General features: G+C 38.7%; 1 protein-coding gene across 1 annotated transcript in view; it reads right to left on the bottom strand.

Annotated features, from left to right (window-relative positions):
• Nucleotides 1-26,505, bottom strand: part of Maob (monoamine oxidase B) — a 102,828-nt gene that overhangs the window by 14,049 nt on the left and 62,274 nt on the right. The window contains exons 4-9 of the mRNA XM_052171269.1: nucleotides 15,466-15,570; nucleotides 14,484-14,575; nucleotides 10,683-10,824; nucleotides 7,783-7,932; nucleotides 6,656-6,815; nucleotides 128-224 (exon numbers count right to left, since the gene is read on the bottom strand). Of these exons, the coding sequence (XP_052027229.1) occupies nucleotides 128-224; nucleotides 6,656-6,815; nucleotides 7,783-7,932; nucleotides 10,683-10,824; nucleotides 14,484-14,575; nucleotides 15,466-15,570 (746 nt within the window). The remainder of the gene's footprint in view (nucleotides 1-127; nucleotides 225-6,655; nucleotides 6,816-7,782; nucleotides 7,933-10,682; nucleotides 10,825-14,483; nucleotides 14,576-15,465; nucleotides 15,571-26,505) is intronic.

The raw sequence follows: 26,505 nt of genomic DNA, 5'->3' as shown, positions 1-26,505 counted from the left end.
TCACTGTATTTGCAGAATAGTACTATCAGGAAAAAATGTGTTAACAAAGCTTTTTATGCCTTAATAAATAGTATTGTATTACCTTGCCAATAGCAAATACAGCTATAATATTATAATTGTGCCTTACCCCATTATAGCAGCATAGGTGCCATCTGGTTTGGTATCATCCAATGTGTATGCAATTGGAGCTTCCTCTCCTTCAATAACCATGGTTCCACAGAAATCTTAGAAAACAGAGAAGTACTTGAACACGTTCATTACTGTATCATTTTGCCTGCAGCAATTGCAATGAACACCACTTTGCAATTTGAGAAATTTGGAGGCCAAACATATACCATTCTACTTTGAGTGTATGAAAGCAAACTGAACTGTTCTCAAGGACAGGTAACCTTGGTTCTATGAAAAAAATCAGAGTGGGCTCAGAGGTTATAGCAGAGTTGGTACAGTGCCTGCATAGCATGCACAAAGCCCTGTGTTTGTTCCCCAGCACTGTACAAACTGGATGTAATGGTGCCTATCTATAATCCCCACACCCGGGAGGTAGAGGCAGGAACTTCATCTACATAGTGATTTTGAGACCAGCTATGTAAGACACCCTCTTGAATAATAAAAAAAAAAAGAACAAAATCAAAACGGTCAGTGAAAACTGTGAAATACAAGAGGCTGCATGTTCCTATTTTATGAGTCATTCCTCTTTCAACATTTTTCTTAGAGGCAAGGTCTCAGTATATTGTCCAAGGCAGCCATTAACTCCTGGTTTCATGTGGCTTTCCTACCTCAGCCTCTTGAGTATCTGGAACTACATGTGTATATTTCTGCATCTGGTCCCTAATGCCAGTTGGAGCAGTCCTTGACATTTAGGACACAGGCAGAGAGAACATGGGAAACTAAAATTTTAACAGACTCCTTTTCCAAACCTGACCTCTGAAGACCCCTTTTCCTTTCAAGAACAATAACTTGAGTAAAAATTTCAATTTGTGTGTGTGGGGGGGGTGGGAACCAGGAAAGGGTATAACATTTGAAGTGTAAGTAAAGAATATATTCTATAAAAAAATTAAAAAAAATCAATTTGCTCTGAATAAAAAGTACTTCATCATTATCCCCTGGAACAAAATACAGTTGGCCCTCTGTATTCGTGGGTTCCATACCAATTCACAGTTACTGTCAAAACATTTTTTTCAGGACAAGCATGGTGGCACACATATTTAATCCAAGCACTTTAGAACAGAGACAGGAGAATCTCTGTGGCTTTGAGGCTAGCCTCTTCTACATAGCAAGTACTAGGACAGCCAAGGTTACATAAAGAGACCCTGTCTCAAAGAACCAAAAACATATTTTTAAAATTACATCTATACTAACTGAATATTTATAACCTTTCTTCTTGTTATGATTTCATAAACAATGTATAGTATTTATTTTGTTTATACATATGCATACGCACACACACACATACCACATAATAGCTTATACATATCATTTGTGTGGCAACACATTGTATTAAACATTTTAAATATAGATGATTTAGAGTATATTAAAGAATATATGTAGGGTCTATGCAAATGTTTTGCTATTTCATATCTGGGATGCAAGTATTAAAAGGATTATGTCAACTATGGGGAGCCCTGAAAACAATGTCATATATATAATAGGGATAACTGTTATGCACTTTTAACAAAATACTAATAGAACAGGGACCATGTCAGGTCAGAGTCTGGGATAATAAAACAGTATCTTGCCCAAATTCTCTACTCCTCTTGCTCCATTATCTACTTGCAAATTTGAGGTTGCTCAAACAAATTTTTTTGGTAAAACTCTGAAGCAAACCCTGTGTAGAAAAGCCAACAGGAACAGAATACCCAAGGTACAATTCATGGGGAATGGGGAAATGAGTGTAGCTACCAGCAAGTCCCAGATGCCAGGAAAGCAAGAGGCTTCCAGGACCCAGTAGGGATGAGATTAGCTGAAATGTCCAACAAAGGGGAGGGAGAGCCTGTTGAGACCATATCCAGAGGTTAGGCAAGGACCCCTATTGGGAGTTGGGGACACCCACTCAAGTCCAACTTTTCAACCCAAAATGGCTCCTGTCTAAAGGAAATACAGGGACAAAGTTTGGAGCAGAGACTGAAGGAAAGACCATCCAGAGACTGCCCCACCTGGGGATCCATCCCACATGAAGACACCAAACTCAGACACTGTTGTGGATGCCAACAAGCACTGGCTGACAGGAGCCTGATACATCTGTCTCCTGAGAGGCTCTGCCAGAGCCTGATAAATACAGAGGTGGGTGCTCCCAGCCAATCATTGGACTTAGCATAAGGTTTCTAATGGAGGAGTTAGAGAAAGGACTGAAGGAGCTGAAAGGGTTTGTAACCTCATAGGAAGAACAACAATATGAACCAACCAGACCGCCCCCCCCCCCAGAGCTCCCAGGGACTAAACAGGGTCCATTGCTCCAGCTGCATATGAAGTATTGTCTGGCATCAATAGGAGGAGATGCTCTTGGTCCTGTGAAGGCTTGATTTCCCAGTGTAGGGGAATGCCAGGGCAGTGAGGTAGGAGTGGGTGGGTGGAAAGGGGCGCACCCTCATAGAAGCAGGCAGGGGGAGGGGGAGGGGAGGGGGTGTTCCAGAGGGGAACTTGAAAGGGGGATAACATTTGAAATGTAACTACATAAAATATCCAATAAAAACAGAAAAGGTAACAGGAGGATTTCCAAATGAATAAGAATGTTCTTATAGCTTATATTTAATTGTTTATTTGTATATGCAAAAATGGAGTCCAGTGACAAAGATGATGAGACTAAAAAGGCCACATATGGGACCTGGCATGGAGTTCTGTGAAGCTCTGGGTTCAATTCCCAATACCATCAAATAGCCCTATGTATATATTTGAGAATTTAGTTGCAGAAGAAAAATATTTCCATCACATATAGAAAAAATTTGAGGAAATGATAAATAGAAAATTAAAAACATAGTTTAACATAGACCTTGATCTTGATTAATAAAATTTTGTACCATAGATTAATGGGATAATTGTCCCTGATTTAAAAATAGCTTTTTAGCCGGGCAGTGGTAGCACACGCCTTTAATCCCAGCACTTGGGAGGCAGAGGCAGGCAGATTTCTGAGTTCGAGGCCAGCCTGGTCTACAGAGGGAGTTCCAGGGCAGCCAGGGAAATAAATAAATAAATAAAACAAAAATAACTTTTTAACTGTTGAGACTGTTTTATTTATTCTTGTGTGTGTGTATGCACACGTGTGCATGCACGCATGTGCCATGGCTTGATGTGTGCGTTAGAGAATAGCTGGGAAATAGCTTTTGGAAGTTGGATCTCGTCCCACCGACTCAGGTTATTCAGGTTTTATGGGAAGTATATTTGCCCACCGAACCATCTCACTGGCCTAGAAATTAACTTTTGTGGCTTTTTCTTTTTTCAAATGGTGTCCTATTGCAGTACACCTCCATGCCAGAAGAGGACACCAGATCTCATGATAGATGGTTGTGAGCCACCATGTAGTTGCTGGGAATTGAGCTTAGGTTCTCTGGGAGAGCAGCCAATGCTCTTAACCTCTGAGTCATCTTTCCAGCCCTGAAAGCAACTCTTTTTTTTTTTTTAATATTTTATTTTCTATATTCTTTGTTTACATTCCAAATGATTCCCCCTTTCCCGGATCCCCCCTCCCCATATGTCCCATAAACCTTCTTCTCTCCATCCCTTCTCCAATCACCTCCCTCCTTTTTCTGTGTCCTTATATTCCCTTCCCATGCTAGATCAATCCTTTCCAGGATCAGGACCCTCTCCATACTTCTTCATGGGAGTCATTTGTTATGCAATTTGTGCCTTGGGTATTCAGAGCTTCTGGGCTAATTAATATCCACTTATCAGAGATTGCATTCCATGTGTATTCTTTTGTGATTGGATTACCTCACTTAGGATGATATTTTCCAGATCAAACCATTTGCCTAAAAATTTTGTGAATTCATTGTTTCTAATTGCTGAGTAGTATTCCATTGTGTAAATATACCACATTTTCTGTATCCATTCCTCCTTTGAGGGGCATCTGGGTTCTTTCCAGCTTCTGGCTATTATAAATAAGGCTGCTATGAACATAATGGAGCATGTGTCTTTATTGCATGCTGGGGAATCCTTTGGGTATATGCCCAGGAGAGGTATAGCAGGGTCCTCTGGAAGTCTCATGCCCAGTTTTCGGAGGAACCTCCAGACTGATTTCCACAGTGGTTGAACCATCTTACAGCCCCACCAGCAGTGGAGGAGTGTTCCTCTTTCTCCACATCCTCGCCAACACCCGCTGTCTCCTGAGTTGAAAGCAACTCTTAAAACAGGATTAGCTAGCAGGCATGCAAGAATGCTGACAAAGATTTTTCCATCAGTTGATACCAGAATTTGACTTATACATTTATCAGAAATTACATGTTCCCATTTGAAACTGAGAAACTATCTCAAGAAGTTCTTGATGTTTAACAACAAAAAATTGGTATGGAGGTAGGGAGGATTTGGAAGGAGTTAGATGAGGTGAAAGAACGTAATGAAAATACAGTGCATGAAAAAATGAAATAAAAGCTAATAATTACATAAAAGAACAAAAAAACCAAATGAAACCAAAAGAAGTTTATATTCTTTGTCTTAAATGATATATCTACCTTCCCCTAGGCAGCCTAAAATTCATGCCCTGAGTCTCAGGAGGAAGAAGTTGGCTCTATTATGTTGTTGCCATTGAATACAAAGAGCAAAAGAATAGAACTTTTCAATGTGAGTCATTTTCAAAGGGTAGAGTACTTGCTAAGTGGATGTGCCACTCTAATAAGAACATGAAGCAAGATGCCTTGGAAGCTGGGGAGTTTAGAGTCTGAAGTATGGTTGAGGAAGGTTAACAGCTGTTTTTTCTTCAGCATCTAGAAAGATTTGCTCCCCAAACCCCTAGGGGAACCAAAATCTTTGGGTATACAAGTCCCTAACATATGGTAAACATATTCTCTTATATATGATAAATCATTTTGAGATTACTAAAAGTACCTAATAGGATGTAGATGTTGCATAAACTGCTGTTATACTTAATGGTTTAGGAAATAAGACAGAAAAACAGCAGGGCTGTGGTGGTGCACGCCTGTAATCCCAGCACTCTGGGAGGCAGAGGCAGGTGGATTTCTGAGTTCGAGGCCAGCCTGGTCTACAGAGTGAGTTCCAGGACAGCCAGGACTACACAGAGAAACCCTGTCTCAAATAACGAGAGAGAGAGAGAGAGAGAGAGAGAGAGAGAGAGAGAGAGAGAGAGAGAGAGAGAGAGAGAGAGAGAGAGAGAGAGAGAGAGGAAAAGCATACACATGTTCAGGACAGGTACAATTCTCTTCTGAATATTCTTCTTCTTTACCTGGCTGGGTGTGCAGATGCAGAACCCATGGATACAGACAGCTGACTGAGTACAGAAAACACTGTACTCACACTAAACTGTGATGTTAGCTAGCCCAATTGTCTATAGCAGTCTTAAATTCTACATCTACAGTCTTTCTCTACATTCTACTCTACCCCAAGGATTGCTGTTCTTTCCTGAGCTTAACTTGGTAATTAAATAGACATGATCAGGGGAAAAAACAGAAATGATTGTATATATTTACATATATATTTATATGTTGGCCAAGGCAGCAGATACTAGCTGTGTGAGTGTATGTATGTATATCTATATGTTTACATATACATATATGTGTATATTCATGTAAAGCTACTAAAATGAAAAACAATTGTTAATTCATTGCCATCAGCTACATCTCAGGTGTTTGGTACTCACATGTGGCTAGTGGCAAGAGTATTGGACAGAACACAGCAGGAGTATTTCAAACAATGTTGTATACAGAGCTTTTGGAAACATCTCCATGCACTGGTGAAGTAGCATACATGTACATGGATGAAGAAATGAATTTTATTTACTTTAGTAGGATCTTGACATTAATAAAAGGTGACTTGAAATTTTCATAATTACCATTTTGTGTGTGTGTGTGTGTGTGTGTGTGTGTGTGTAGCTGGAAATGAAACACAGAGTCTTGTATGTGTTGTGCAAGCATTCAACCATCGATCTCCATCCCCGTTCATGAATCCATGTCTTTCTACATCAATATGTTTGAAAAATATATTACAAAATGAAATCACATGTTCTCATGGGGCTTAGGAAAGGACCAAATAAATTTTATATCAAAATATTTGAAGAATAATTCTTCAAAATATTTTTTGTTTAAAAATATTCAATATTTTTTGAAGAAAAATATTCAATATTTTTTGAAGAAAAATATTCAAATATTCAAAATTTTTCAATTTTTTTGAAAAATTCAATTTTTCAAAAAAATTCAATAAATTTTATATCAGAATATTTGAAGAATAATTCTTCAAAATATTTGAAGAATTATTTTTCAGGGAAAAATAATTCATGTGTTTGTGCCAATACATTTTATTTGCAAGAGTTATAGGTAGAACCTGTAATAGTCAGAGGTAGTATCATACACCTATCATGTTAGCAGTCAGAAGAAAGAGACCAGAGGATCATAAATTTTCTGTCCAAATACAAACAATTGTATGTAAATACATATCTTAATACAAAGGTTCTTGGACATTCTCTAGTAAGACTTTATGTCAATAATGAACTTACCCTTTTTTCTCCAGAAGGGCTCTTTGTAATAAACCATGCATTTAATAACTGAACCCAAAGGCACTCGAGTGATCAGCTGGTTTCTTAGCATGGGCAGAGGAGGACTATAGTGAATCTTTGTGCCCAAAACAGGTGGAATGGCACTAATCACATATTTAGCCTGAAAGAAAAGCAAATGTCATTAGCCACCATTGGCCTGCAGTAAAAGTTTTTCTTAATCCTTTCTACTCTTGCTCCCCTTCCATAGCTTAACAATGAAGCCAGAAGGACCCAATTAAAAACTAAAGCATACATTACTGCTACCTAGTTTGAAACCTCCTAAGCCTTCCCTGTTACCTCTCCATCCAACTTCTAATCCTTTATCTCAGCATTTCTTTTGTTTGCCATTTTTGGCTGCCTTGCATTCCTTGGTCAGTCCTGACATGCTCCCAGTTTAGGTGACAGAGTTATTCATCTCTTTCGCCTCTGGGTTCACCTGTCTCAATAAGGTCTTTGCTAACAAGTTTATTTAAAGGATTGTGGTCCATCAGTCAAGTATATCTTATGGGATGCCTTCTCCTTCTCTGCTTAATTTCTTCTCACTGCTTCTCACTATTGGACCCACTTTACATTCTAACTCTACAACTGATTACAGTTGTAATCTTTTACTAAATCAAAAATGTAAAGTCAGGAAATTCCCAGCTCTGAGAATAATGCCAGGGCCGTAAGCCATGATTAATGTTTATTAAGTATTTATTTTGGTTTTATAATTACCCAAGGATCTATTAAAGAGAGTACATTTTCTTTTTTGTTTTTCAATTAATTTATTTATTCATTCACTTTATATCCTGATTGCTGCCCTGTCCTCCTCCCATTACACAGTCCCTCCTCCATTCCGTCCCCTTCTTATCTGGAGGGCAGGGCTCCCCTAGTTATCCCCCTATCCTGTCACATCAAGTGAGAGAACAATTTCAATCCTCTCTCCTCTCAAATAGTTTCACTTCTTTTTTTTCTTCTTCTTCTTTCAGATAAATGTAGTTAACTCTGGCAAACAAACTCTATGAAGTCTGGGTTGTCCTTGGCCTCATATAATCTCCCTTACACATGGGCCTCTAATCTCTGTTCCTGACTTTGAAAGTCTTGCTTACCTCATATATTTCATGGTTTAGGGTTTTCACAACAACATTTTCCCCTGTCTGGTCAATGTGGATCACGGGCCTCTCCAGCTTCACTCGGTCCCCAAGGATATCCTTTATCCGCTCACTCACTTGACCGGACCCACCAATGAATTTCCTCTCCTGGGAAGAAGAAAATGGGACTCAAGATGGATGGATAATATAGGAATTGAGATAAACAGCTAAGTGAATATTTTTTCTTGCTATCCCTTCTCTATGTAAAATTTCAATTTATTATTGGGAATAGTTCTATAATTTTCTATTGGGTATTTTTTTACTTACATTATTATCACTATTTGAATTTTTCTCTATTTACAGGCTACTGTCTTTTTGACAAAATTCTTGGCTTACTAACTGACCTTAAAGTTATACTACTGCAGATTCCAGGGCTCCAGACTGAGCTGGATATTTTCAGAATAATCCCTAGCTCCCTTTTGCCTGGTTCTGGGCACTATCGCCATCCTTTATCTGTTGAATATCTCATTGTTCCCAGATTAACATTTTAAAGACTATTTCATTTAGTTTGATGCTGGCTACCAGTTTGCTGTATATTGCTTTAGCGATGTTTAGGTATGGGCCTTGAATTCCTGTTCTTTTGCATATACCCAAAAGATTCCCCAGCATGTAATAAGGATACATGTTCCACTATGTTCATAGCAGCCCTATTTATAATTGCCAGAAGTTGGAAAGAACCCAGGTATCCCTCAACAGAAGAGTGGATGCAAAAAATGTGGTATATCTACACAATGGAGTACTATTCAGCCATTAGAAACAATGAATTCATGAAATTCTTAGGCAAATGGATGGAGCTAGAGAACATCATACTAAGTGAGGTAACCCAGTCTCAAAAGATGAATCATGGTATACACTCACTAATAAGTGGATATTAGCCTGGAAAACTGGAATACCCAAAACATAATCCACACATCAAATGAGGTACAAGAAGAACAGAGGAGTGACCCCTTGTTCTGGAAAGACTCAGTGAAGCAGTATAGGGCAAAACCAGAACAGGGAAGTGGGAAGGGTTGGGTGGGAAAACAGGGGGAGGGAAGGGGACTGATGGGACTTTTGGGGAGTGGGGGTCCAGAAAAGGGGAAATCATTTGAAATGTAAATAAATGTATCAATAAATTAAAAAAAAGATTATTTCAAATCGGCCAACAAAGAAAGGGGGAAAAGCAGAGAAGGAAGAAACGAGGATGAGAGGTAAAAGGATGGGACAGAAAGGAATATGACTACCAAAGAGATTAAGAACTTCAGTCTACTTTATAGTCTAATGGCATGACTTAAAAATGCTCAGCAAACAAGCATTGAATAAATAAAGAATAAATTCTCATATGTGCAGTGGGTTTTTTTTTTTTTACCATTCTTTAACATTCTTCCTTTATTTTTTCTTTCTTTATTTTTTATTTTATTAGATATTTTCTTTATTTACATTTCAAATGTTGTCCACTTTCCTGGTTTCCCATCTAAAACCCCCATCCCATTCCCCTCCCCCCGCTCTCCAACCCACCGACTCCCTCTTTCCTGTCCTGGTATTTCCCTATACTGGGGCATCCAGCCTTCTCAGGACCAAGGGCCTCTCTTCCCATTGATGTCAACAACACCATCCTCTGCTACATATGCAGCTGGAGCCATGGGTCCCTCCATGTGTACTCTTTGGTTGGTGGTTTAGCCCCTGGGAGCTCTGGGGGTACTGGGTGGTTCATATTGTTATTCCTTCTATGGGGCTACAAGTTCCTTCAGGTCCTTGGGTCCTTTTTCTAGCTCCTCCATTGGGGACCTTGTGCTCAGTCCAATGGTTGACTGAAAGCATCCACCTCTGTATTTGTCAGGCTCTGGCAGATCCTTCTCAGGAGACAGCTCTATCAGGCTCCTGTCAGCATGTACTTGTTGGCATCCACGATAGTGTCTGGGTTTGGTAACTATATGGGATGGATCCCCAGGTGGGGCAGTCTCTAGATGGTCTTTCCTTCAGTCTCTGCTCCATTCTTTGTCTCTGTATCTCCTCCTATGGGTATTTTGTTCCTCCTTCTAAGAAGGACAAAAGCATCCATACTTTGGCCTTCCTTCTTCTTGAGCTTCATTTGGTCTAGCTGGTACAACCACTCTGGAAAACAGTCTAGTGGTTCCTCAGGAAACTGGACATAGTACTACCTGAGGACCCAGCTATTCCACTCCTGGGTACATACCCAGAAGACTCTATAACATGTAATAAGGACACATGCTCCACTATGTTCATAGCAGCCTTATTTATAATAGCCAGAAGCTGGAAAGAATCCAGATGTCCCTCAACAGATGAATGGATACAGAAAATGTGGTACATTTACACAATGGAGCACTACTCAGCTACTAAAAACAATGAATTCATGAAATTCTTAGGCAAATGAATGGAACTTGAAAATATCATCCTGAGTGAAGTAACCCAATTACAAAAGAACACACATGGTATATACTTACTAATAAGTGGATATTAGCCCAGAAGCTCAGAATACCGTAGATACAATTCACATATCAAATGAAGTTTTTTTTTCTTTATTTCTCTTTGTTTCTCAATGCTGAGGATGGATCCAGAACCTGGTTCATACTAGGGAGTGTTCTATCTCTGAGCTACAGCCCAAAGCATGGGATATTCTTTAAAATTCAAGTGCATTTCTATCTTTCTTGTTTGAACTTTCTGAGGAGCCTCGTCTTAAAATTATGCTGGCCACTGATTGTCGGATGACAACAGATGGGCCCTTTTGAAAGCTACTTGAAGCTACTGCAGTTAAGTATGACAAACTGCAAGTTTTCCTCATGCGCCACATTGCAATATCATGATTGCAGAATGACAGTCATTTCTGTAGTAGTGGTTTGTGTTGGGAGAGTGGGTACCTGTCCTCCATTGGTTGTCGAGATGATTCTTGTTGTACCTCCACACTGCTTCACATACCACAGGAACCACAGTGCAGAGACCTCATGAGTCTCTGCAGTTACACACAGGTTCACAAAAAGCGTGGCAATCTGCTTTGTAGATCTGCTCAGGAAGAAACAAGAATGATTAGCAAATGTAGAACAGTCTTCTTAAGATTCTAGAGTAGACGAATAATGTTTCCTTGACTGCATTTAGCACAAGTTAGCAAACTTCTGGAACTCAATATCATAAAACATGAGGGCATGGATTTGGGAAATATGGTGTTTATGCCTCCTTAAACAAAACACCTAGCCAGGCATGGTGGTACACGCCTTTAATCCCAGCACTTGGGAGGCAGAGGCAGGCGGATTTCTGAGTTCAAGGCAAGCCTGGTCTACAGAGTGGGTTCCAGGACAGCCAGGGCTACACAGAGAAACCCTGTCTCGAACCCCCTCCCCCCCCAAAAAAAAACACTTTATTCAGACTTGACTTTGTCCATATTCTGTGTTATCAGTTGTTCCTACACACATGCTTGTCTTCCCACAATATTTATCTTGGTAAAAGGCATCAGCATGCACTAAGTAGTTAAAGTCAAGACTTTTGAAATCAACTTAAATTTCTATATTTTTTTTCCTGCCAGAAGTCTTGAGTGTTTTTATGTGCACCACATATGCCCAGGCTCTCACAGCTGCCAGAAAAGGCTGTTGGACCTCTTTGGTCATGTGCAACCTGATGTAGGTGCTGTGAACTGAACCCACATCATCTACAAAAGCAGTAACCACTCTTAACTGGTCAGCCATCTCTCCAATCACCTATGTATTGCATTTTAAAACCTATGATAACATTTAATTTATGATTTAGAGATGCAGCTTGACCATATATCTGAAGATTTGGGTTTACTTCTGAGCACCATAGAATTCTTTAATTTCATAATTAAGGCACAGTGAGAAATTAGCAATAGCTAATAATAAGATGAGAAATCACAAGTTATAAAATAATAAAATATATTTGAGTTTATGTCTCCCAATATGAAAAATGTTCTTTCTGGAGAAAGACTAAAGACGATTAATTGAAGCTGAAAATAAAGGAAGGCAACTGTGTTTCTCTGTGTCAGGCAGGCACATTTCAAATTGATTTACTCTGCGAGTTTCAGTAAGAAAAGAAATGAGCTTTACACCATTTAAGGGAGGAAAAGTTAAGGAGTTTAATATAATCAGATTCTGTAATTTTTGCCTTGTTGATTTTTAAAAATATGTATGATAGAGTAAATTTCTCTATAAAAATACATAGACATTAGATGCGCTTTAGAAATTCTTAACATATAAAAAGAGGCAATGAGTATTTTCCATACTTCTATCACCCAAAAGGCAATATAAGTCTCATTTGATGTGTCTTTTTAAAGATATAGTTTTTCTAAAAGGCAACTGCATATCTATGATTACTTCGAAAATACATTTTGTGCTTCCAAACAACATTTTATAAATCACAACTAGAGAAATGATCAGCATTGGTCTTTGAATATATTTGTTATTTACTCTGAATCAGAATAGGTTAGTTATTCTGGGTGTTGTTTTCTTTAAAGTCAACAAATGATCTCATGCATATCTTGCTTAGGAACAATTAGAAAATGGTCTGATTCTTGTTTACATAAATATCTCAACATTCTTTTTGTGAGTTGACAACCAAGGGTATTCACTAACTGGAGGCCAAGGTCAAGGCTGTGGCAGTAAATTACAGGTCTCCATGATCTCAAAAAAATATAACTGGTCCCATTTTGAAGGTGCCTAAAAGCTCTTTGGGGACAAAAGAGCCAACTGAATTTATTAAAAGCTTTCATTCACGGAAGATCTAGAACAAATGAAAATTGAAAATCTAGAAAATTTATAAATGAACAGAATTGTATTACAATCAAAATTAATTCTATTATAAACCATGTTCTCATATCAAGTATTTAATAGCATAGATAGTGTTATTAAGTGTTCTTAATCGATGCATAAAAAGCATCAATTCATGGCTCAAACCATCATTTCAGAATGGAGTGCTTCCAAAGGCATGTTATATAATATGCAGTACCATTCATTTTTCAGGAAATATTTGGCAGCAGATATCCATTATAAATCAAATTATAAATAATATATTAATATGATTTTCAGACAGAGGATTGTATATATCACCATTTCTACTCTTTAGAAGCCTGCTTTTCTATGTGTTTAACATTATTTTTTAAACTACTATGTATTCCTCCATAACATGATTTTAAAACCTCTAGTCGAGCCGGGCGTGGTGGCGCATGCCTGTAATCCCAGCACTTGGGAGGCAGAGGCAGGCGGATCTCTGAGTTCGAGGCCAGCCTGGTCTACAGAGTGAGTTCCAGGACAGCCAGGGCTATACAGAGAAACCCTGTCACGAAAAAAACAAAAACACAAAAAAACAAAAAAACAAAAAAACCTCTAGTCTATCCCATCTTTTGGGTGCCCATCTCTCTCTCTCTCTCTCTCTCTCTCTCTCTCTCTCTCTCTCTCTCTCTGTCTCTCTGTCTGTCTCTGTCTCTCTGTCTGTCTCTGTCTCTGTCTCTCTCTCTCTCTCTGTCCTCCTGCCTTCCCTCTCTCCTGCCCTTGTTTCCACTGTCTTTGTGATGAATTATAACCTGAATTAACAAGTTTGTCTTGTTATTCAGACATGTCTGTTGATTCAGATATGTCTAAAACCTTGCTTTTACTTTGTGGCCAGTGCTATCACTTCCTTCCTTAACACCCAAAATGTGAAAGTACCAACTTCAGAGCCAAATAGAATTTTAAGAAATGTGATTTAGGATTACAGGACAGTACTCTTGAACTTGGCACCCAGTTCTATTCTTCACGGGCCTGAAGTTGGCTTGAACTTGAAGCCCTGCAATCCTTTCCATTTTTCCTGCTGCAAATCAGAACTTCTGCCTTGCTTTCTTTCAACACTACAGCTTTTTCACTAATTGGGACAAGTAGGCCTACTCACTTGTTTCTTCTATGGGTGTGAATTACCTAGAAGTTACTGTTTTAAACAGTGAAGATTTGCAGTATGTCACAAATGATGTTTCAAATGCCTATGCTATCTGCACCACCAGTAAGGAATACAAAACTAGTCTTTTTTTTTTTTTTTATTTGGGGGGCAGAAAGATACAGAATTTTTTTTTTAATGTTTAAAATATTTTTTTATTCGATATAATTTATTTACATTTCAAATGATTTCCCCTTTTCTAGCCCCCCCCTCCCGTAAGCCCCCTTCTCTTCCCCTGTCCTCCCTCCCACCCCTTCCCAGTTCCCCGTTCTGGTTTTGCCAAATACTGTTTCACTGAGTCTTTCCAGAACCAGGGACCACTCCTGCTTTCTTCTTGTACCTCATTTGATGTGTGGATTATGTTTTGGGTATTCCAGTTTTCTAGGTTAATAACCACTTATTAGTGAGTGCATAAACTAGTCTTACATCAACAACCTGGTAAGTTAGACTACTAAACCACTGGTCTTTAAAACATTCAAAGTAAAAAAAGACGGCTTATTCTAGATCATTCTGAGGACTTTATGGGGGAAAATAGCACTGTGGTGCTGCAAAATGACAGCAAAAATAATAAAATAGTTCTATCTTTAAGGGAATACTTAATTTCAGTGTCTTTCAACTCTTCATGTAGCCAGTGGTTTGGGTTGAGACATAAAGCAGATACTTCCTCGCCTCATGCCTGTTAAGTGGCATACCTAAGGAAACCCCAAGCATTGTTACTATAAATGCTTTTGCCCGATGAAAGAGCTTACTTGGTCCAGCAGATCTTATCTAGCAATTCTTTCATCGTCATGTAGTCCCATTCTTCAGCAAGGGGTGCTTTCCAAGGAGCATCACTGGGAATCTATGTTCAAGTGCATTAAAGAAGAAAGAAGACAGTTTTCCATTCAGTGAATTATTTGACCAACAGTAAAGCTCTGACTCAAAGAAGAAAAAGCTTAAAATTTAATTTTTCTAAGTACCCTTAATATTCCTCAAATGGCATAAATCTCTATGCCTGTGTGCTCCTTCTGTCACAGATCTATAGCACTCAGTTTATAATAATGTTCTTTCAGAATAAATATATTTTTCTTATGTGAATATATTACAATATATTACAATAAAATTTAATTGCTACATTGTATACAGCAAAATATTAATAAAAAACAGAATGTATAACAATGTATTTTAATAAGTTCTGTGAATATGGTCTCTGTTTCTGTAATATTCTGTTTAATATTTTCCAACTGCAGTTAGTCATAGATAAAAGCAACCATGGAAAGTAAAGCTACAGGTAAGGGGAATTAAGTTAATAACTTACAAAGGTCACTCATAAATTTAACTCTTTGATTAGGATCAAAGAACTGCTGCCAATCCTCTCAAAATCAGAAGAGTTTTCAATTAAAGTTTCATGTATTTATATACTCGTGGGATGCATGTTTAGGTGTGCTAGAGAATCAAAGAAACTTCTGTGTCCCTGGGAGTTTTTTAAATTAGAAATATCATTCCAGGAAGGCTAACGGTTTCATACTTTTCTACTTGCCCATCAAGTGTATATAAATAACAGCCTGTGTGAACTTCTTTTAGAAGTTAGACACAAATTCTTTCATTCATTTCACTGATGTTCATTGATTGTTAATATGTGCTGGACACTATACTATGCACATGGGATTACTGATGCATTGCACCTTTTTTTTTTCTTCTGCAAATTAATGAAAATTACATATATAGTCAAAACAGCTTAAGAAATGTTACCTCTTGACCCATCTCATCCATTGTCCTCCAGAGGTTGTTATAATCTAGGTAGGTGATTGGATTCCATACTGGTGGGAATGGGCCCCTGAAGGGGTATGATTTTCCCTGTGAGATAAATATATTTAAAAGGAAACATTTACAACAGTCTAAATCTTGTTAGATCTGCGAAGTTGACAATTCTTAAAGAACAAAATCCTATTACCTTCTGTGTGACTGACTGATATCTAAGACACACTAAAATCTTCTGGCACCTGTCTCCTTAGAATCCTTTTCAACTTTTTGGCATAGACATCTCCAGTAGAATACTCTTTCATGCAAATAAGTTTGGTGACAAGTTAAACAGAGTAAAGTGGTTTGTCTCTGAAATTGGGACCCTTACCATATAAAATCTAAATGCCAGTACAGAACAGAGTAACCAGAAGGTATCTCTGTTGTCAATAATACTTGTAAACATCTTAGAATCAGATGCCATTGTATACACAGAGAATTGGAAAATTACAATTATGAACACAATGCAAGTTAGGAGCCAGAAACCACATGTGTGGTTATGTGATACAAAAGCCACAAAACAGGACCGTCAAGCTTTTCCAGGGATTCAGAAGTCTAGATACACACAGGAGTTTCCAGAAGTAATGGAAATTAAAGAGGATAAATGAAGAACCCCAGGTCTCTCTCGAAAGCATTCTGATACTAGCTACGTCTCTCCACTAGAAAGAGCAACTTATTGACATAGAGAAATAGGAACACAGCCCCATAAAATAATGACAATAAGGCAACATACAGCTCACATCTGGGAGGCCTAACTTGATGATGCAGCTAAAAGATACATCTCAAATCTTTTTTTTTAGGTCTATTTTAAAACCTCAGTCAGATGTTAGGCTGTGCAATATGACAATGTCTTTCAACTGAATCAGAATAGGCTTCCCAGTAACTATGAGTCATTCAGCAATGATTCATCTTGTATTGAATTTTATAGTCAGGGCAATTGTGAAACAAACTGAGAAGAGTTTTTATGCTAATACTTTGACCATGTTGATCTATTTTTTTTCTCCACAGGTCATAAGAGTCAGGAGGAGGAATGAGTTCTTAAAGAAAAAGTGTCAGATAAAGAAAGAGAGGGTAGCTCAATGTAAGGGGGGTCTTGACATGGTCAAAGCCTACAGGGTAGGCCAGACACTTGGAAAAGAAACATGATTCAAATTCAGAGCAGTCCGGTTAGTAGAATTCTGTCCTTTCCAAGTTCTAATTATCTTTTTTCTTAACTTACTGGAGCACAAGATAATTAATTCAAAGGACACTCGATCCACCCAGCAGCCAGCAGGGATGAGGCAGTCACAAAAGAACACACAAGGTATGCACTCACTGATAAGTGGATATTAGCCCACAAGCTTGCTCGGAATACCCAAGACACAATGCACATATCAAATGATGCCCAAGAAAAAGGAAGGAGAGGGCCTGGTCCTGGAAAGGCTCAGTGCAGCAGTGTAGGGGAATACCAGGACAGGGAAGTGGGAAGGGGTGGATTGGGAATGGGCAGAGGGAAGAGGGCTTATGGGACTTATGGGGAGGGGGGAACTGGGAAAGGGAAAATCATTTGGAATGTAAATAAAGAATATAGAAAATAAGAAAAAAAGAAAAAAAGAAAAAAGAAAGAAAAGGACACTCTTTAGCTTGTCCTGCAAAGAGGAAAGACAGGTTTTAGGCCAGAGCAGAGTTAACTGACAAATCATGAAGTGCAATGCAGTTCAGACTTCACACAAGGATGGCAGCCTGCTCCTCCTACATTCTTCTAAGCAGGAAGCCTGTGAGATGCTTGCTTCTCTGCAACACTTTCCTCCTTTGTCCAAGAACAACACTTTTGCACAGCATGTGCCATATGGAAGTGAACAGAGGGGTGCTGGCAGGTCCATGACTCTGCTCACCACTCTGCAGCTCAGAGGTTCAGGTGAAATACAATACAAGAGAAGGTACACGGCTCCCTAAACCACAAGATTTCTACAAGGTGATGGTGGCAAAGGCCAAGTGTCACGTGATCCTAATCTAGCCATATTTTTTTTATGTTTTTTTTATTCGATATAATTTATTTACATTTCAAATGATTTCCCCTTTTCTAGCCCCCCCCCCACTCCCCAATAGTCCCGTAAGCCCCCTTCTCTTCCCCTGTCCTCCCTCCCACCCCTTCCCACTTCCCCGTTCTGGTTTTGCCGAATTCTGTTTCACTGAGTCTTTCCAGAACCAGAGGCCACTCCTCCTTTCTTCTTGTATCCCATTTGATGTGTGGATTATGTTTTGGGTATTCCAGTTTTCTAGGTTAATATCCACTTATTAGTGAGTGCATACCATGATTCACCTTTTGAGTCTGGGTTACCTCACTTAGTATGGTGTTCTCTAGCTCCATCCATTTGCCTAAGAATTTCATGAATTCATTGTTTCTAATGGCTGAATAGTACTCCATTGTGTAGATATACCATATTTTTTGCATCCACTCTTCTGTTGAGGGATACCTGGGTTCTTTCCAGCATCTGGCAATTATAAATAGGGCTGCTATGAACATAGTAGAGCATGTATCCTTATTACATGGTGGGGAATCCTCTGGATATATGCCCAGGAGTGGTATAGCAGGATCTTCTGGAAGTGAGGTGCCCAGTTTTCGGAGGAACTGCCAGATTGATTTCCAGAGTGGTTGTACCAATTTGCAACCCCACCAGCAATGGAGGAGTGTTCCTCTTTCTCCACACCCTCTCCAACACCTGCTGTCTCCTGAATTTTTAATCTTAGCCATTCTGACTGGTGTAAGATGAAATCTTAGGGTTGTTTTGATTTGCATTTCCCTAATGACTAATGAAGTTGAGCATTTTTTAAGATGCTTCTCTGCCATCCGAAGTTCTTCAGGTGAGAATTCTTTGTTTAACTCTGTACCCCATTTTTTAATAGGGTTGTTCGGTTTTCTGGAGTCTAACTTCTTGAGTTCTTTATATATATTGGATATTAGACCTCTATCTGATGTAGGATTGGTGAAGATCTTTTCCCAATTTGTTGGTTGCCGATTTGTCCTCTTGATGGTGTCCTTTGCCTTACAGAAACTCTGTAACCTTATGAGGTCCCATTTGTCAATTCTTGCTCTTAGAGCATACGCTATTGGTGTTCTGTTCAGAAACTTTCTCCCTGTACCGATGTCTTCAAGGGTCTTCCCCAGTTTCTTTTCTATTAGCTTCAGAGTGTCTGGCTTTATGTGGAGGTCCTTGATCCATTTGGATCTGAGCTTAGTACAAGGAGACAAGGATGGATCAATTCGCATTCTTCTGCATGCTGACCTCCAGTTGAACCAGCACCATTTGTTGAAAAGGCTATCTTTTTTCCATTGGATGTTTTCAGCCTCTTTGTCGAGGATCAAGTGGCCATAGGTGTGTGGGTTCATTTCTGGATCTTCAATCCTGTTCCATTGATCCTCCTGCCTGTCACTGTACCAATACCATGCAGTTTTTAACACTATTGCTCTGTAGTATTCTTCACAGAGCTAGCCATATTCTTATAAAGAGGTTGTATTCAAAATTCTAAAGAGAAATATCAGTTTGTGTGAGCAAATTGGTAAACAAACAATATACCAAGAATACCATGTTGAACACCATAGTCCTCAGTGTCTTACACCTAAACAAATAACGATTTAGCTTAACTAGATTCATAAAAGCAAGTATGCTTTTAATAGATGAGGGAAAGTTTCTGATAAACACAGGAAAGAGCTATTGTTGGGCTCATTAAAAAAAAAAAATCTCAAGCTTTAAGCTTCGGGGAATAAGTAGGAGAGAGAGGAAATGGAAGTTTATAAAATCACACAACCAAAGGCCCTGCAAGAGGTTTGGACTTCAGATTTGGCCATGATATAAACAGTCCTGCAACTGTTACTCTTTTGAACTCTGTCCAAGGCAGCCAATCCTTCTGAAGAAATCACGCAAAGACATCAGAATAAGCCCCCAGCTCATGAAGTGCCAAGTAACAAAGTCTAATTCAATATAGCATTTTTGTTTTGTCCTCAAAATAGTCCTGTGATGCAGCACAGTAATTTTTCTCTCAAAGGTTAAGAAAATAGAGCGCATATAAGTTTAAATGACTGCTTTGGAATATTACAAATCACACATAAAAACTTTCAATTTATAGTAGGTATGTAGGTCAAAAGTGTGTATGTGTGTATCAAAAGCACCATGATCAAAGTTAAATAAGTGTCCCAAAGTAAGCACTATGACATAGGGCACTACGACACCAGAAGTATTAGGGTGTTTGAGAGAAAGTTACATTGTCCTCCTGGTTCCCCAGAGAGACTAGGGAAGTGGACTTAGGGGGAAATCGATAGTAGGAGTCCATTAAAAATCTCCAAGATCTTTCAAGGATACTTCGGGGAAGGTGGGGAATTGTGAGAAGGTAGGCAGGGCTGAATAGAAAACATTATTAGCTATCTTTGATTTAAATACCACACACTTAACTCTCTCTCTCTCTCTCTCTCTCTCTCTCTCTCTCTCTCTCTCTCACACACACACACACACACACACACACCACAATATGCCATTTTAAAAATTCTAGATGACAAAGAAAATTATGAAGACAAAATATTTATGGCACAGAGTATAGCACTGTGGTAGAACAGTTTCTTGCCATATACTAGGTTTAATTCCTAGAACTACAGAATGTAAAGCTAAAACAAGGTAAACATAGATTTTGTCAAGCAAAAATCCATCCTGGTTATCAATACCTCAAAATGTTTTTTTATCCATTGGTGGTTGAAGTACAGGCATTTTACCAATTAACCTTTGGCTTGTTTTTAGCCAATTTTATATTCTAAATATGTTCCGCATCATTAAACCTTGTCAGTCATACTTTTCTTGATAATTAGATGACATCTCCTGATGTATGGAGACCGACCATTGTCCACTGGGGTTGAAGGATCCCTCCAGATTCCTAAAATGGATGCAGTAGAATTGGGGATCTCCATTTCCCAACCATACATCCACATGAGGGAATTTTTTCTTTATATATTTCATTCCAAACAACATGTGTCGGTGAATTAAATATTAATGCAGGTTTGCAGATATGAACATCCAGTTATTGTCTGTGGAGCTGGATCTGAACAAGCTATGCAAAAAGTGTATATAAATGCCATTTGCCCATATTTTTCATTTATAAACATTTCATTAATTTTTTTCATACAATGTAGTTTGAGAATATTATATCCCCTCTCCCAACTCCTATATACTTTCAACTTCCATAACTACCCAACTTCATTCTCTCTCTCTCTCTCTCTCTCTCTCTCTCTCTCTCTCTCTCTCTCTCTCAATAAACCCCTAAAACCAAGAACTGAAAAAAAAAACCAATCAACTAACCAACAACAAAAAAGACAAAAAACAGAAAAATACCTAATTAAACCCATTCAAAAATACATAGGTTTTTGAGGCTGGCTTTGGAGTATGTTTGATATTGACACTAACACTCCATTGTAGAAAACAGATTTTTTTCCTTTGCAAACAGATGCTAATTGGAGATAGCTTCTTAGTTACAGGTAGGGCCCTGGGCCCACTCTCTTTGCTCAGTGCTGGAATCCATCCAGCTTGAATCTTTGCAGGTCTTATGCGTGTTACTGCAGTCTCTGTGGATTCATACATGCATATGCATCAGCCTGTTATATCTAGAAAAGCCTGTTTCCTTTGAGTCACCCACCACCCTTAGATGTTACATTCTCTCTTCATACTCTTCTTCATAGATCCCTGAGCCTTGTAGGGAGGAGTTTGTTTAAAAACATCCCCGAGAATTTCATGAAGTCATTGTTTTTAATAACTGAGTACTATTCCATTGTGTATATATACCACATTTTCTGTATCCATTCCTCCCCTGAGGGACATGTGGGTTCTTTCCAGCTTCTGGCTATAAATAAGGCTGCTATGAACACAGTGGAGCATGTGTCCTTATTACATGTTGGAGAATCTTCTGCCCAGGAGTGGTATAGAGTTGAATGTGTATGAAGAATGCTATCCAGGGGCTCTTATTGTGTGTAATCTTTAACAGAAGAAGTTCCAATCAGTCTGTGAATACAGTCATTTATTAGTCTTTATGGTGATGATGGAAGAGTGTACAGGTATCTTCTTTCAAAAAAGTATAAAAATCTGTTTAAAAAATCCCATTTAGGGCTTGAGTGCTATGAAGTCTCTCACTCTCATCACACTGTCTGGCTGTGGAACTGTGCTAATTACAGTCGTCTTAAAAGAGCTTCTGAGGGTTGAGTGAGGCATGTGTGTGTATATATATACACACACATATATATGCCATTAAAGGAGAAGGTGAGTGGGTGGGGGAGCACATTCATAGAGGCAAAGAGGAAGGAGGAAAGGGAGGCTGTGGGAATTGGAGCTTGTGAACGGGTAACTGGGAAGTGGGATATTATTTGAGATGTAAATGAATGGAATGAGTAATAATAAATAAATAAATAAAATATTTTTTGCTACTTTCCTCTAGCAGAATAATTAGCAGTAGACTTTCCCCTAAGGCCCATGACCTATGTAGTCTCATGTTATTGACCACTTTAGTAGCATCACATACGGGTTGCCTCTCATGGAGTGGGCCTTTTCTATACTTTTAGAAAGTAGTGTGCTACTCTCATGTTTGTCTCACTATTGCATGAGTATAACTTGCATGCAGGTTGTTGTTATAAGTCTCAGGGTTTGTAGCTGGGTGACATTAACGATTACTTTTCTACACACAGTACATTCCAGCACTATAACTGCTAGTCGGTAGAGAAGAAGCTTCTAGTTGGGCACCAGCTCAATTTCTCCATGTTTGAAATAGTATTGTAGTGACTTTAAGTGGATTAATAAGTAAATAGAAAATTCTCAGTTTTGATTTCTATTATAGCCATTATAGAGTCACAAAAATGTCATCTGAGGTTCTAAATAGTTTTTAAAACATGACAGTGTGAGAGAAGTTGGATAGAAGCTAAGGAGAAGAGATACATGATGGCTTTTAAGAGGTTAACAGAGCACATTCAAAGTGGCTCTGAAAGGTGATAGTTCTATAATTAAAAACAAATGGGTCAATATGGGTCAACTTCAGTTCTCTTTCCTTTAAAAAGATTTAGTTGTTTTATGCACATAAATGTTTTTCCTGCATATATGTATGTATACCAGGTGCCTGCCTGCTGTTAACAAAAGCCAGAACAATATATCAGATCCCATGCAAGTGGATTTATGGACAATTGTGAACCACCATGTGGGTGCCCTCTGCACGAAAAGCAAGTGCTCTAATTGCTGAGGAATCTTTCCAGTCTCTCCATTTATTTTACTGTATGGATGTGTGTGTGTGTGTGTGTGTGTGTGTGTGTGTGTGTGTGTGTAGTGCAGTGGAGGTTGGAACTGCCATCTTCAAGCACACTAGGCAAGTAATAGTACCATGGAGCCACAGCAAACTATTGTTCCTTTTCCTTTAGAATCAGTCACACTATCTCAGAAGTGTGTGGCAAGGACTAAAGGTTATACACAGCACAAAGCGTATGCACAAACTCAGTGGCTGTGGCTGAGGGTTTATGAGCATGATAAACTGTCATCTAAGCAACCTCATCGTACTCACGAAGCCATGTACATTTTTTTTTTAAAGTATGCTTCTTTGGGTAAATTCTGAAAGTCTGAATTTCTAGCAAGAAGATTTAGATTCACTTTTTATGGCAAACTTGATGGAAGTAAGGAAATAATTAGATCTTCATGTGGCCTTACTGTGGAGCCTGTAAAGATTTGCCAGGCTGAAAGAACTATTTGAACCCAGTCTTCTGGAGCCTTTACTTTTAAGCAAAGCAGGCGTGCTTGGTGACACACTAACACTAGCGAGTGTCAAAGCCCTACAAGTCCTTATTTCCCTTTTTCCTTTGTTCTATCGGCTTTCTATGGCCTTCTTGTTCTTGATGCTGGTGAGAGTCACTGCCAGCAGGAATAGGTGGCCCCATTCTCCTTATATCAAGATCCTGAAGGATGACCTTTTTTCTCTTAGTATGTCACCTCAAATGTACATAGGAACCTTGACTTCCTGGCCATGGGAGCCTAGGTAGTTTATTTGTCTTTGTATAGTATGGCCACTTTTATACATATGAATTAGGTTATACTTAGATCATATATGCATTTGCAGACCCAAGCTTTCTTTACTTTTGATCTATAGTTTTAAGTTGAGAGAAAAGAAATTTAATCTTTCTCACAGGGTAAAAGAGATGAAGACCTGCAAGCTGTACTTAGACAAATATTTTTCTTCCTCTGTTGGCATGCTCGCTCTGTGGTCCTCATTCATATTTATATGCATTCAACCTGGCATTGAGAGTCTCCTTGGAGAGCATCAATATAGTGGGGCAGATGTGGTTTTGAAACCTGCCAACATCATCCCAGCTTATGAAATACCTGGCCATGTTCATTTAGGGATACATGGAGAAGATAGAGTTGTAAAAAGAAGGTCAGGTATTGTAGAAATAACAGTAATATCCATGACAAGAGCTACCACAGAGCTTCCTCTACACCAGCCTCTTGGTTGTATTTTACGCACATTTTGTGTACTTCATAATGACCCCAGGACATAGGCACAAGACTGCCCTTTTGAGATAGAGAAACTGAGTCACACAGATGAAAAATTATTGGTTGAACTTCTCATAATTAAGTGGCAACAAGATTTTAATACACATATTCAAAGGCCAATGCCCCTGATCAGGAATTTACCAACCTATTAATTATTTAGCACAACATGCCAGTTATGAGCTAATAGTTTTGATTAAATTATATAGTTTAATCTTCACAAGAAGGCTGTGAATAGAATGTTCCATTTGGAGATCAGTTCCTAGATGGACTTGGTAACTTGGCCACAATTGTATGATTTCCATGTGTTACGATCATAATTTAACCTATGATTTCTGAGTTCTTCTTTAGCTGTGTCAGAATGTGTGGCAATAAACAATAAACTCCCTATAATAGTAAAAGACTTCAGGTGTTGTCTCTAAGAGCAACATCTCAGCTGATTTACAGAAGATCTCTGGAGGCATTGAATAAAGTAAGCATTGATTCCAGTAAGCACTTCATAGTCTTACAAGCAAAGCAGAAGCTAATAACCAGTTGAAAGACAGGCCAGATCATTTTTGCATTTTTTTCCTTTTCCAGCCTAAGTCCAGTCCAGCTCATCCTCAAATGGTTGTCACACCAACTTCTTTATTCATTCAACAGGCACTTCCTATGAACCTGGCAGGATTTTAAGCAAGTGTATATACAGAAGATCTCTCTTTAGCAAGTATATATTTTAGTAGGGGTAAAAGAAATAAAGCAAAACAATAATAAGAAAAGCATGTAGTAGATTGGAGAGGGAACAATAATAAGCAGACAAAGAGAGTAAGGGGAATAAACAGGAAGCACTGGCAGCTGGGTGTTGGTTGCAACTTTAAATAAGGTGGTCATAGAGGATGTTACTGAGGGGGTAACACATGAATTATATGACTATAGCGAGGAAGGGTGCTCCAGTCAGGCAGAGCCTCATAGCAGGTGTTCTGAGATCAAAAAATTGATAGAATAATATTCAAAGCATGAAAAGGAGTCAGCCCTACTCTCTTCTTTCTTCTCCAACAGAAAGGTTCCCTTCCTCTCTGGAACAAATCCAAACTCCTGAACTTGATTTTCAAGGTAGCCAGAAGAAGGTGGCTGTCGAAAGAACTGGCTGCCTTTGTGCTTGGTCAGACATCTTGCCTAATCTTAGTGGGGCGTCAGGGCACCTTTCGGCCATACTCTCTTCTAATCTCCAGTGGTATGTGCAGAAGCTTGCTAGGCCTGGATCATACTATTCAGTTTCATGAAGAGGCGTCTAAAACTCTTGTTTGTGCAGAATACCCATTTGGAGTCCTATCATATTTGTCCATACAATTTTGATACTATTGTATGGATATTGTATTATCTCTTTTCTATCTCCAGTCACTTAAGGAAAGGAACCAATAATCTGTATCCTCGCACAGTGCTCCCACAAGAGTACAATAGGTGCAACTGATGATTGATAGGCATCAGGCAAAGGGATGGGTGGGTGGAAGAGGAATGATTGGTTGAGTAGTAATTCTGAAGAAGAGGAATTCTTTAGCATCTAAGGTAGCAGCATGATTGCTTTGTGAATGCAGTTAATTTTTCAGGGATGGGAGTGTGCCTCAAAAGGAAAGCACTTGCCTAGCATGTGGGAGTTCTTGGATTTGACCTTCACCACCAACTCCCAAATTTAATTTCTCCAGAAAGAGTAAATGTTTAAAGTAGAAGGCTGAGAACTGTAACTCAAAAGAATTTATCATTTGTCTTCTTTTCCTTCCATATCTGTTTTGAATGCACCTGCTGATGAAGGCAAGTCTGAATTCCGCAGGAAGAAGTCTCCCAAATTAGATTGTTGACTTCAAAGCATACAATTGTGTTCCCAAGGATACCCTGAATCCTTTTGATACTTGGATCAGCCACTTTCAGTCCTATCATGTAGCAAACCACCAGGACAGACTGCTAACGCCAAGAGGCTGTTTCCAAAGCAGAATAATGTTCACAGCTACAAACCACTTTTCTGTGCCGACTTTCCACTCTTACCATTTGCAGACACTTAAGTCTTTATTTGATCAAATGGCATAGGTTTCTGAAATATTTCAATAAATACCATTCCTTTGTTTAGACCATGTAATTTTTAAAATATTCCCAATATATTAAGCAACACTAGTGTTCTGGCCCAGGATAATGTGCTTTTCAAAAAATACAGACAAATAATTAGTAGTGTTGATCTCTATAAGTAAAATCTTGGCTCAAATAAAATGCTTCACAATCACAATATCAAAAACCCTGTCTTTCAAAACCATACACAGACACACACACACACACACACACACACACACACACACACACGTAAAAATAAATGCTTTAATGAAAAAAGTACACTTCACAGAAAACCAAAAGACCTATCCTTCCTATTAAGATAATTATAAAATATTTATGGTACCTCAGTAGCTTTGCTGGTGCCAATGTTATTCAG

Source organism: Apodemus sylvaticus, chromosome X, assembly GCF_947179515.1.
Source record: "Apodemus sylvaticus chromosome X, mApoSyl1.1, whole genome shotgun sequence".
NCBI lineage: Eukaryota > Metazoa > Chordata > Mammalia > Rodentia > Muridae > Apodemus > Apodemus sylvaticus.
The sequence above is the reverse complement of the archived record's forward strand: the minus strand, read 5'-3'. Positions and strand labels throughout refer to the sequence as shown.